Source organism: Callorhinus ursinus, unplaced genomic scaffold (assembly GCF_003265705.2).
Source record: "Callorhinus ursinus isolate GAN/ISIS: 27379988/994484 unplaced genomic scaffold, GSC_fseal_2.0 scaffold1, whole genome shotgun sequence".
In the NCBI taxonomy this organism is placed as follows: domain Eukaryota; kingdom Metazoa; phylum Chordata; class Mammalia; order Carnivora; family Otariidae; genus Callorhinus; species Callorhinus ursinus.
This window is the reverse complement of record NW_027397063.1, coordinates 45,492,038-45,504,107: the sequence shown is the minus strand read 5'-3', so window position 1 is coordinate 45,504,107 and position 12,070 is coordinate 45,492,038. Positions and strand designations below refer to the sequence as shown.

At 38.8% G+C, this 12,070-nt stretch overlaps 1 protein-coding gene across 13 annotated transcripts in view; it reads right to left on the bottom strand.

Moving 5' to 3' along the window:
- Nucleotides 1–12,070, bottom strand: part of BBX (BBX high mobility group box domain containing) — a 272,926-nt gene that overhangs the window by 34,232 nt on the left and 226,624 nt on the right. For all 13 annotated transcript variants that reach the window (XM_025873745.2, XM_073892937.1, XM_073892927.1 and 10 more), the window contains 2 exons: nucleotides 3,078–4,086; nucleotides 1,942–2,080 (listed from right to left, as the gene is read on the bottom strand). In XM_025873745.2, coding sequence (XP_025729530.1) covers nucleotides 1,942–2,080; nucleotides 3,078–4,086 — 1,148 coding nt within the window. The remainder of the gene's footprint in view (nucleotides 1–1,941; nucleotides 2,081–3,077; nucleotides 4,087–12,070) is intronic.

The window sequence follows — 12,070 nt, the reverse complement described above, 5'->3', positions numbered from 1 at the left end:
GATAATGTGAAAAACCAAAGAAAATTAGGAAAATGTGAGCTAGAACTCGTAAGATCCCTTGGGGTTTTTTTTTCCTTTTTTCACCTAGAATAATGATCTATGTTTTTCTTGAGGAGGGCTGTAAGATTAGAACTGCCAATACTCAGTGAATTTTTCTTGGTTACAAATAGCACATTTTCTGTGATAAAGGGGTTAACATGCTCATTTAGAAATCTCAGAGAAGACTGATAGGAACTGGCATTTCTCACTGCTCATCCACTATGTTGGCGTGTTCTAAACAAAGCAGACCCAGAAAGTCTAACTCTGACAGGCCTGTATGAAGTGGGGGTGGGGGAGGAAATAGCAAAGACCAGAGGTTTACTGTTGATTAGAGCCTACAGAAAAACCACACTCCCAGTTACATACATGTGCCTTCCTTAGAAATGACTGAAACAAAAACAACCCACACACCAATCTCTTTTCAGACACAGATTTCCAAAAGATTATTTCACTTTTCTTGTTCCCAAAGAAGACTGGAGGAAACACTTCTCTCACAGTGTCAGCCCTTTCTAATGGAAGCATCAGAAACCTTTTGGCTGGAGAGTCTTAATGCCTGCTTTATTCCCCCAGGACTTCACAATGTCTACAGTGGGACCTGCTCCTCTCTGTGACTAGACCCACAGGGCACTGGTCGTTCCAGAAGATACAGAGCATCGGTCCTGAACTCAGGGGTCACATTTTTTTTTAGGAAATCCTGCATTTGAAAATACCATTTGACGATACTGAATATAAGAATTTTTATGTCATTGTTTAAGCATAGTGTAGGCAAAACTAATGTGAACTGCTCTGGACATTTAAAATATTAAAAAGGAAATACATAAAAGTTATAAAAAATATCACCTTAAAATAAATAATCCTGAGGAATTTCACAATATGAGAAATAATTTCCACTCTCCTACTACTTTGTGATGACCTAGAGCCTTAGAATTAACCAGATTTTAAAGCACTGTAACTTCCGAGGAAAAAAATATATTATTCCACTAACAGAAATGCAAATATTTATGAATAAACCAAATACAATACTCCCAGTGCATGGAATTTGCATACCTTTAAACACACATGAAAAAATATGGAAAATATAAAAATGTACTTATTTCTATTCAATGTATTCTTTTCAAATTGGGCTAATAAGAAATCTCGAAGGATTTTTAAAATACTACTACTGAATATGCAGATGATTCCCTCACCAGTATAAAGTACTGACTCTCCTAACAAAATGTTTTATATTAAGATTGGTATTAAGAATCTTTGGAATAACATTAAAAATGAAGTAATCCTTAACGATACTTACTCAAGATAACTTGATGTATGTTATTGCTTGATACTGCATTTCAACACATAATTAATTACTGAATATTCTCGGTAGCAGGAGAATAGTCAATCTAACATTTTTATCTTACAGCAATAGATCATGGTTTAAACAAAAAAGGTTAGAGGTAGAAACATAATTTTATTTACCTTACATTTTTGAGCTGTCGTCTTATTTTATAAACATATGTACATAACCTTTAGAAATATTAAATAAAATATGTACAGTAAGTAAGGGGGCAAAATGTAAACATGTTTATAGAATACCCATTGTAAACCTCAGATGAGAAAATGTGTCCTGGCAATATTAAAGGATTTATAACGTCACACCACTAATACATGGTGGGCCTCAATTCAAACTCAGGCTTACATCCAAAATCTACATACATTATACTAGACCTAAAATGTGAATGACAGTGTCACTCACACAACCACATTACCAGCAGGAACATGTGACACATTAGATTTCTATTCTTTTACTGTGCTCATGAAGACCGTAGTAAGTGCTGAATGAATACTCAAGAAGAAGCAGTTAGTGATTTCTGTTTACACTTGGGGTCTATGCAGTGTGCTGATGTGCTCACAGGCACTTACCCAAGGAGAGAATCTTCCTTTGGCTTTGTCTTCTTGAACTTCTTGCTCCCACTGGTCCCACTCTGGTTAAACGTCCAGCTTTCTTCATTCCAACACCCTTCATGGTCAGAGGAGTTTCCTTTTCCTGAGCTTCGTTTCCCTAAGGACATTTAAGAGAAAGAACGCAGTTGGTACACTGGGATGAGGTTGCCTCACAAGTGATTTGTTGACCCCCCAGGTATCATTTGCATGATGCTATTTATAACCGTTTCAATTTCAGAGTCCTCTAAGTGGTTCATGATGGACCACCTTTAATAATACAACATGCAAAACAGTGTATAGCCTCTGAGATCCGTTGTCTTGTCATAACACAACAGGTAGTGTGTGTACTGCGTGACTCCAGAGACAGACTAACTCCTACCAGCTTTTCCATTAGAGAATCAGACTAAGGTGTAGAAGCCCTTTGCTGGTGGGCATTATTAATTTTAATTTCCCTAGGACTTTATTGGAATGATATCCCTGGAGAACTATGTACTCCCAAAGATCTTCATTCAGGCCTTGTTAGACCCATTAGTCACACATCTCTGAGTTGGAATTAAGCTTGGCAAGAGGTAATTCCCATAGCCAGATGCTATATTTTAAAACAGATGAATTTATGAAAAACACTCTGTGAAATAAAGGTATACACATGGACTGGCTTAGTGTTTTAAAGAGCCCTTCAATTCAATTATAGTTTTGAGTACCTAATGGAGAGGGCTAGATAAGTTACTTGCTTTTGGAGCCTATAGGTCAACATTCTGCCAAATACATTTGCTTGATTCAGGGAATTCTTTCATCAGTTTGAAAAACCAGACTAAGAGCTCCAACCACACAGTGCTGATCCTTCAAAACAAGAAGCCAGGGCATATCAGTTAAAAAAAAAAAAAAGATCCGAATTATTTTGAACACATATCCTGAGAACTACCCATAAAAAGAATACAAAGTCTCCTCAGTGGTGTAGGTAAAATGACAGATGTATATGATCTATAAGCCATAAAGAACTGTACAAATGTAAAATACTGTACTATACTGTTCTTTATGGCGGTTCTTCTCAATGAGTTTAAAGGAGAAAATTGCTAGGTTTCCATAGTTTTTTCATTTTTGCAGAAGTCACTTACCTCTGTCAACATTAGCTCGCAGAGAGGTGAGCATGCCTTCAGACACCAGGGTTTTATAAAGAGCACCTTTGCAAGACCTCTCAGATTTCCGGGAGCCACAAGTCTCTATTTTTCTGTGACAGTCACTTTCCTCAGGCTTGGCCTGTCCCGACAGGCTGGGTGGTAATGCCTCCTCTGTGGGGGTCAACGGTTCTGCTTTTATACCCTCTGGCACCTCACCAGAAATGTTCTTGCTGGCAGAAATACTAATGAAATCTGGAGGTCTTGACTCTTTGGTGGTGTCTGAGGATTTCTCCTTTGACATTTTCTTCTCTCTTGATTTCACTTTTTTCTTTGGTGGCTTGGCATCCAAAATGCTTCCCTTGCCACTTGAGGATGTGCGGACCTTCTTGCGAGGGCTTTCTCCAAGTTTCTCAATGCCCCAGTCTCCCTTTGCAACAGCTTCAATGGTGTAGATGACACTCTCGATGTCCGACTCTGAAGACTGCCTCTTTTTGCAAGTCTTCTTGGGTGTGGATTTATCATTTCCATGTCGATCCATTTTGCTTTTCTTCTTTTTCTTTTTTAGCTTCTCTGGTTTGTTTAATGCTGTGGGATCTTCAATGATCATAATTCCATGAGGATGGCACATGTGATCCTTTCTACTGGGAACATCGCTTATTATGATTTTGCTACTGGCAGAATAAGAAAAATCAGGGAAGTGACTACACTGTTGATCTTCCTCTAGTTCTTCCTTTTTAATTTCTTTGGGATCTTCCATTTTTATATCCATTATATCATCCATTTGCAGCTCCTCAAAATTTCTTAGCTCCTTAGAATCTCTGATATTTTCCTTAGCTGATTTTTCAAATTCTGCTTCTTTCTGTAACCTGGCTTCATCTGTTTTCTCCATTTTTATTTCTCTTTGTTCCTTTCCCTTCTCCAATTCTTTAATTCTTCCACCATCTGATTCTTTTGCCTTTATTAGCTTTGAGTCCTCCATTTTAACCCCCTCCGATGCCAGACACATCTAAACGGTTCAAACAAAAATGGGAGAATAGCAAAAAATTGCCTTATTATTCTATACTTGAAATTAGCTTAAACTTTGAAAGTCTATCCCTCTTAAAAAATAATCAAGACAAACTTGACAATGATCAGTCCACTTCTGCCAAACTAATGTAAATGACTCAAATTAATACAAGGCTTTAGGCATTATGATATATTCATTAAACTCTAGACAAAAATATACTCGAATTCTCATTTTCCAGCTTCATCAGAAACTTTTTCTGTGAAAACACGATTTGGGAGAATGAAGATGGGCTCCAGAGTTGGAAGACTGGAGTTTGAGTCTTAGTTTTGCTACATGCTTACTTTGTGGTCTAGAATGAGAATGAGACATTTCACCCCTCACTTCTCCGTTGTCTTTGTAAAATAAAAAGGATGGTAAGAATAGTTGTCTCAGAGGATTCTGTGAAGTCTAGAGGAGACAATATACTGATGGCAGTACTGACCAAATGATCCCCAGGATGTTCAGATGTTTGCCTTTTCTTTTTTCTTGGGGAAATGAGAAAAACAGCAACATTTTTTACCTATCCAGTTGAAATTAGAAATGAGAAGATGACTCATTAAATAACTACAGAAGGTTGTGGTTAATGAAAAAGACATTACAGTCCTCAGATGCTGACAGATAAGCTGAGGATCGCAAAAGTGCTTAAAACTAAGTGGTGGTAGTTGCTTTTTTGTTTTTTTTTTAAAGACTCACTGGATGGCAGACTTGATCTGAACTTACTTGCCTGCAAATTCTGACCAGAACTAATGTGAAATTGCTTAACGTCTTAATTCATCACACATAATGGGACTATTCATATGCTTTTGCTATCAGAATCTTCATGCATTTGCATTATGCTCTGGGGGAATTAACTGCATAGTGTAAGATGCATATACCATTATCATTTTCCTAAAATCTGAAAAATTCTGAATACCAAAACACATCTGGCAGCAATTTGGTTATGTTTTTAAACTCCCCAAATTTCACACATAGGACCTTAAAGAAAACTCTTGCCATCTTCCTAAATCCAGCTCCTAGGTACTTCAAAACTTCAATCTAAAGCAATTTTCTGAAAGGGGAAAATGCAGCTTATTGTAAAATTTATTTTCAATACCTGGATTTTCATTCACAAACATTTCCTGCAGGGCTCCCAAGTGCCAAGCCCCACGCAGGACCCTAAAGATACAAAGATCACCCTCTGGGGTCAGACTTAGTTTGTGGGGGACATGGTTAAATACACCAAGAAGGTTGGAATGATCAGTAAATATGGGACCTGTTATTGTTGCCTCCCTCAGGAAAATGGTGAAGAAAATTGAAATAAGCCAGCATGCTCAGTACACTTGCTCTTTCTGTGGCAAAATCAAGATGAAAAGATGAGAGGTGGAGATGGGGCACTGTGGTTCTTGCATGAACCTGGTAGCTGATGTGCCTCGACCTACACAATCCCTTCTGCCGCCAAAGTAGCATCTGCCATCATCAGTCTGAAGGAACTGAAAGACCAGCAGCAGATGCTCCACCATGTGAAACTCTGCTAGCCTATAATAAATGGGTTAATTTATGTAACCAAAAAAAAAGAATACAAAGATCAATAAGTTCCCCTCTCTGCCTCTGAGGATTCATCATGAGGCTGACGATGAAGATTATTAGGCCAAGGGCAGCACAGAAGTTCTGAGCCACTGTTCATTTTACCTATTTTGTATTAGCAACCTAGAGGTACAAGAGTACTGGGTTTTCTGAGCCCCCAAATCAAGCACATGAGTAGGAAATTAATACTTTAAAAAAAAAATTACTAGTTTATCAAATGGCAAATTAATCAGAAATGTTAACATCCATATAACTCATTTTTGAAACAGATAAGGTGTTCAATTAAATATCAGATCCTCTTTTACCTCATTTTTCCCCTTAGTACTTTCAATGCATTTCAAATCTTTCTGTGAGAATTATAATTGGTAAGTCTGAGAAGAGAGTGGAGAAGGGGGAAGGGAGGCAGATCATGCAAGTTTTTTAAAAAATGAACAATGGCAAGAACACCCAGCCCTTCAGATCATTCGCAGGGAAGATCTGAAATAGTATGGATTCATGACAGAGCTATCCTTTTTGGGAAATCGTGTAAGTTAACTTTTAGACCTCAGCAAATAATTATGAAAATGGAGAACTTCCCTTTAGTAAACCTTACCAGACATAAGATCAAAGCAAAAATGTTACGTTAATTCTGAAACACTGATACATTTAATCTTCGCTGCATGTTTTACTCTCATCGGAGAATTTGCTGTTTTTGCATCAATTCTGAAATAATTTTTATTTTCCTTTCTCGACTATCCTAGCCCTTCATGAATAACTATCCCACTCGGAGACAGAGACTATGCCAGTTCTGGAAATAAGACCTGAAAGGCATCCTCAAGGTAAATTTAATCAGCCATCATCACTCTGGTGACCTTAAATAAGTCATTTCAGGAGCCATGTCCCATCCGGGCACTGGTTTTTATGGTGGGATGCCAACAGTTTGTACTTGCATAGGTTCATCTTAGCAAACCTAATAATACTTTGCAAACTCCATTCTCTGCTTCAATATATTTCCAAATGATTCTCCTCATCACGCCTGATAGGATTCCACAGCTAGGAATGAAATGAAACAAATGCAGACATTCACTCTGGGGACATATCCCAAGAAATAGCATAATATTTCTTGTGGAGGTAATTACACCAGGCACTAGTCATGCTTTACTTCCTTGTTTAGGGCTCTTAAAAGTTTCTTTCCCCCCCACAAATAGAGTATGTTAATCCTAAATTATAAGAAAAAGAATTATATTGCTGGAAGTAAAACTATAAAAATAAAACAAATAGCTCCGAGTCAAAAACTACAAATCATAAATCTCATGAACCAAAAACCAAAACAAACACAATCAGAGTCTCAGAGCCAGGTATCATTCTAGGTTACCTAATTTAACATCCTTCCCCATGCAGAAATTCATTTTACTACAATATTTCCAAGACTTAATTATCCAACTTTTTGTACTAAGACAGTGACCATATTAGAGGGCAGTTCTCTCTGAAATCTTTAAAATTTTAAGGAAAACTATCATTCTGTCAGTACTAGTTGTTCTCTGAAGTCACATAAAGTAACCCACTCTCATGTGACAGACTTCCAAATCCTGGAAGACAGATGTTATGTTCCCGTAAATCTCTTCTCCTGGCATAATGTCCCAGTTCCCTTAACTGCCCATCACACATAAAGGCCTCCTGACCTTTCAAAAGTTGGGACCCTCCCCTCTTATCTATACGCAGTACTGGGGTCCTGAAGCGAGAACTGCGCTTTACTGAAATAAGCTGGATTCAGGACCAAGTACCACAGTGCTTGCCCAAGGCCCCACTTTGACTTGAATCCACATGAGGAAACAAAGGCTGAGAAATGGGGCAACAGTACACTGTGACACAAAAGTGTAGACACAAAACTTTACATAAAAAGCTTCACAAGGGCTGGGGAACATGGATCTTTCTTAGAGTAAGTTCCGAGTCTTCCGTAAGCGTCTAGATGAGAAATGACAACTTGTCAGCTTATAGAGACACATTTATCTTCTAATGGGGCCCAAAGATCAATCTCTTCCCGCCCATTTAAAAAAAATAAGTCAGGGCTCCTGGGTGGCAAGGTAGGTTAAGTGTCTGACTCTTGGTTTTGGCTCAGGTTGTGAGCTCAGGGTTCTGAGATGGAGCCCTGAGTCGGGCTCTGTGCTCAGCGGGGAATTTGCTTCTCTCTCTCCCTGTGAATGTACATGCACGCCCTCTCTGTAATAAATCTTGGGACGCCCGGGTGGCTCAGTTGGTTAAGCGGCTGCCTTCAGCTCAGGTCATGATTCCGGGGTCCTGGGATCAAGTCCCGCACTGGGCTCTCTGCTCAGGGGGGAGTCTGCTTCTCCCTCTGCCTGCCGCTCCCCATCTGTGCACACACTCTCTCTCTCTGACAAGTAAATAAAATCTTTAAAATAAAATTAGTAAGTCTTCAAAAAAAAAAAAAGTCATACTTCTGGCTTGGTCAATGAAAAGCCTGGATATCTTTACCCATATAATATGCTGGGAAGCTTGGTCTCTCCTCTTCTATAGTTTTTGTACATAGATGTGAGATTTTCCATTTTTCCTTATAAAGTTTATCCTTTCGAACTCTGAATTACATTACTTTCCATCTGTGTTATGGATACATTTGATAAAGCTGCTTTTTATGTCTTCATCCAAATCTCTGGTCATGTTGAATAGGAAATGGCCAAGGACAGACAGAGCCTTCTGGCTGACTTCGAGAGCCCTATCATCAGGTTTATTTGAACATTAATGAACTTCAGCCATCAAAGAATGTTTTATAATCCAGTCTAAATTACCCCCATTTTGTTCACAAGGATATCGTAAGATTATGTGTCAAAAGTCTTGCTGAAATCGATACAGTATGCCAACAGCATGCTCAGCCTATTTTATAACCATACTAAATGGAAAATGAAAATGGCTTGTATACCAGTCAGGGTCTAATTAGGCAAACAGAAACAACTTAAAGCCTATGTAGCAGAGGGACTTTAATGCAGGGAATAGGTTGGTTACACAGGTCACAAAGAACAGGAGGCTGGTGAGGCAATCCAGGGGCTGGCAACAGCAGGAACAAATGGGGGAAGAAGGAACCACGGTGGGCCTAACTGGAGGGAGCTGAGCACAAGGAAGAGACGTTACCTTTGCTCTACCCCCAGCCCTCCTCACCCCTTCCCTGCACATCCCGGCCTCCCCCTCCCCTGCAGCCCTTATTTTCCCACCAGAGTCTCCCACTGGCTGAACCCAGCTGGAAATCAAGGGGACACGAGCACCCAGGAAAGGCAATCTGCAGCCACCAGGGATATGAACCACCGGAACAGACTCTGGAATAGCACATCTGAAAAGGACCTTTTTGGGGGAGACCTTAACTCCCGGTTTTTATATTCTCCTCTAGGAGTTCAAACACCTTATTATCAGAAATAATTTTCAGAAGTCTCTAGGAATTAAGAGTCTGTATTTCTACATAAAACAACCTGGCAACAGCCATGGATGTAGTAACTCTTAGAAGATGCCATCACTCTGAGATATGAGCAAATTCTCTATCTTGAGAAGCTCTTTCAGAAGGCAGGGATCTTGGAGCCAGACTGGGACTGCAGACTGACTCTGGCCTCTGATTTGCTCATTTTCTATAAACCTTTCTGTGCCTTAGTTTCCCTATCTATAAAACATCTTAGGAACACTGTGAGGTTCAATGAGCTGCACATGCGCAGCACTTGAAATAGTGCCTGGTACAGAGCAAGAAGAAACGTATTCTGACAACCATCCCTCTGCGGCCTTGCAGAATGGATATTAGCTACTGGCAGTTAACAGTACTAGTCCTATGGGTATCGTTAGTAGCTGCCATGGCCCTGGTACACTAAGTACTTTGTTCTAATTTTTTTCATTCCAGGGTTGAGTCATTCTATAATTGGGGGGAAAAACATATACAACAAAATCAGATGCGAGATCTTAAATCAGTTATCTTTCACGAAGCTACTCTTATTAAACATACAGTTAAGCTCAGTTCTACTACTGGGTACAAACATCTACTTTCATTGACTTTTGAGTGCATTTATCAATTAACTTCAGTGAGACTTATGAAAGTGCATACAAACTACATTCTGTTCACATGTATGGACATGCATACAGATTAGCACACAGTGGACACAGAGGAACATAAATCAGTGTGAACTCAAGTGAATAAAACTGCATTGTGGGAAGCACAGAATTAATGTCTGTTATTAATTAGTCAAGTCGCCCTTAATGGAGGGTTGGTTGTTAATCAAGCCTTGAAACAGAATATGCCTTAGCAAATGACAATTTATTCTTCTATTATTATTTTAAATTGAACAATAACCTTCTTTAAAAGTGAGGATGTAAAATGTCTGCAGGACACCTTCTAGATGGAATTCCCACGGCTGTATTCAAAGAAGTCAGAATGTTAATGTTTTAAATCAAATGCCTGGCATAAATACTCGATATCTATTGTCTATTCCCTCAGGCACTATATATATTTTTTGTAACTATAACTCAGGGGGCACAAAATTGATCCTGTTCACCTTTGTATTCTCCTCCAAGGATCTCTCCTAGTACCTTTCAAAAAGAAGGCATTCCACAGATAACTGTATCGAATTGAATGGTTCATTAGCTCAGAAGTAACTGAGGAATCTAAAATCCATTCTGATTCATACCAAAAAGAGTTACCTTACAAGTGTGTAAAAAAAAAACAATGCTAATTAGGACCCGCATTCACACTGTCCTTACCTACGCTTCCCAAGAGCAACGGTGAAAAATAATCACCAAAATTTTAGTTTTACTTCGGATAACTGAAACCTTATTGAAGTTTCTCACTGTTCTGTATAGTTAGAATGGCCCGACACTGATGTGCTGGAAGAAAAGGCCAACTCATCCCCAAAAGAAAAATGAAAACCAGTATGCTGGAACTGAGATTCTACAGGACGCAGATACTGGGCAGATGTGATGTATAAAAAATTATCCTTTTCAAAATGATCACAAAGAAAACTTTCAGGAGGAATATCGAAGGGGTGAGATAAAATGTGCAATGGAGGGATTATTTTTTATGTGCCTGGGTTCAAGGAGATTGCCATTTTCGGTACAGCGAAGATCATGACACAGGCTCAGGGTTTGTTACTGGGGACTACAGAGACATAATAAATCTGTGCTGAGCAAGCTTTTATCTCTTTGAATCAAAGACATTCTAAAATGTATTCCTTTCTACAAATGTTAAGGTATCGATTCATTTCTTTAATGTGTTCTGCTATAAAAGACTTAGTGAAATGACCAGTGAAAAAATAATTCATCATGTGTACTACCTAAGAATAATACCACAGAAGTAGATGCCCTTTAACTGGTACAAAGAAATGGGTAAGTTGTTCCCAAAATGTACCCTACTATTTCACTCTTAATTATCTTTTGTCTTTCATTGTCTATTATAAAGGATCCAGCTAGATTAAAAACGAGGCAGTGTGAAAACAGACCCACTGACACTCATCAAGAAGTTTCAATTTCAAAATCTCTGCCTTTTAGTACAAAATAAATGTTTTGCAGCCAAGGTATGTTTACAGTCATTTTGTACTGGCTTATTATCTGCCAAAACAGTGTAGACATAACCCTAGGATGGCACTTAGCAGTGCTTTCCAAGATGTGCACTTCCCCCATAATTAAATAAAATCAGAATTTTTTTTCCATAAACATACACTGGCTGATGGTTGCAGAGAATAAAGAATAGCACTGATGCTAAGAAAATTCAATTTTCTTTATTATAAAAGATAACTGGTCACAGAACAGTGGTCTAAGCATCTCTCAACACTGAAATCTGAGCATTTTAAGTAGTTTTCTACTTGGTTTACAGAAACATGGCCAGGTGAAAAGGTGGCTTCAATGTGTCTCTTTACTGTTTCTTCAGAAATTTTACCATTTCTGAAGACTCCAGATGGGGTGGGGTGACCTTTGTTCCATAGACCATTTATTCAAGTCTCCCCCAGACGTGTTAAAGGAAGTCATTAGAAGAATTCCTGTGTTGTGGTTCTTCCAAAAATAAGTCATTGCATTTGGGAATGAGATGAAAAGTTTTAGGACAGAAGTTTCATAAAAATGACTCACAACTCTGCATAAAAAGCTACAGAAAGAAATACACCACTTTCAAAGAAAAGAGCCCCTCAAATATATTGTTAAGTATTTAGGATTCAGTCACATGACAGCGGTGTAGGAGGGGCCAGGTGAGAGCTGTTCACTGAGATTCTGGGCTTCAAGGGGTTCCAACAGGATGGAGGGCATACTACGCATCAACGGTATGTGAGGACACACAGAAAACTGTAAAGAAGTTACCTCAATCAAACACCACCTCTAATTGGTAGTGGTGAGGAATGCTACTGTGGTTGGAGGGATGGAATTTCCTAAA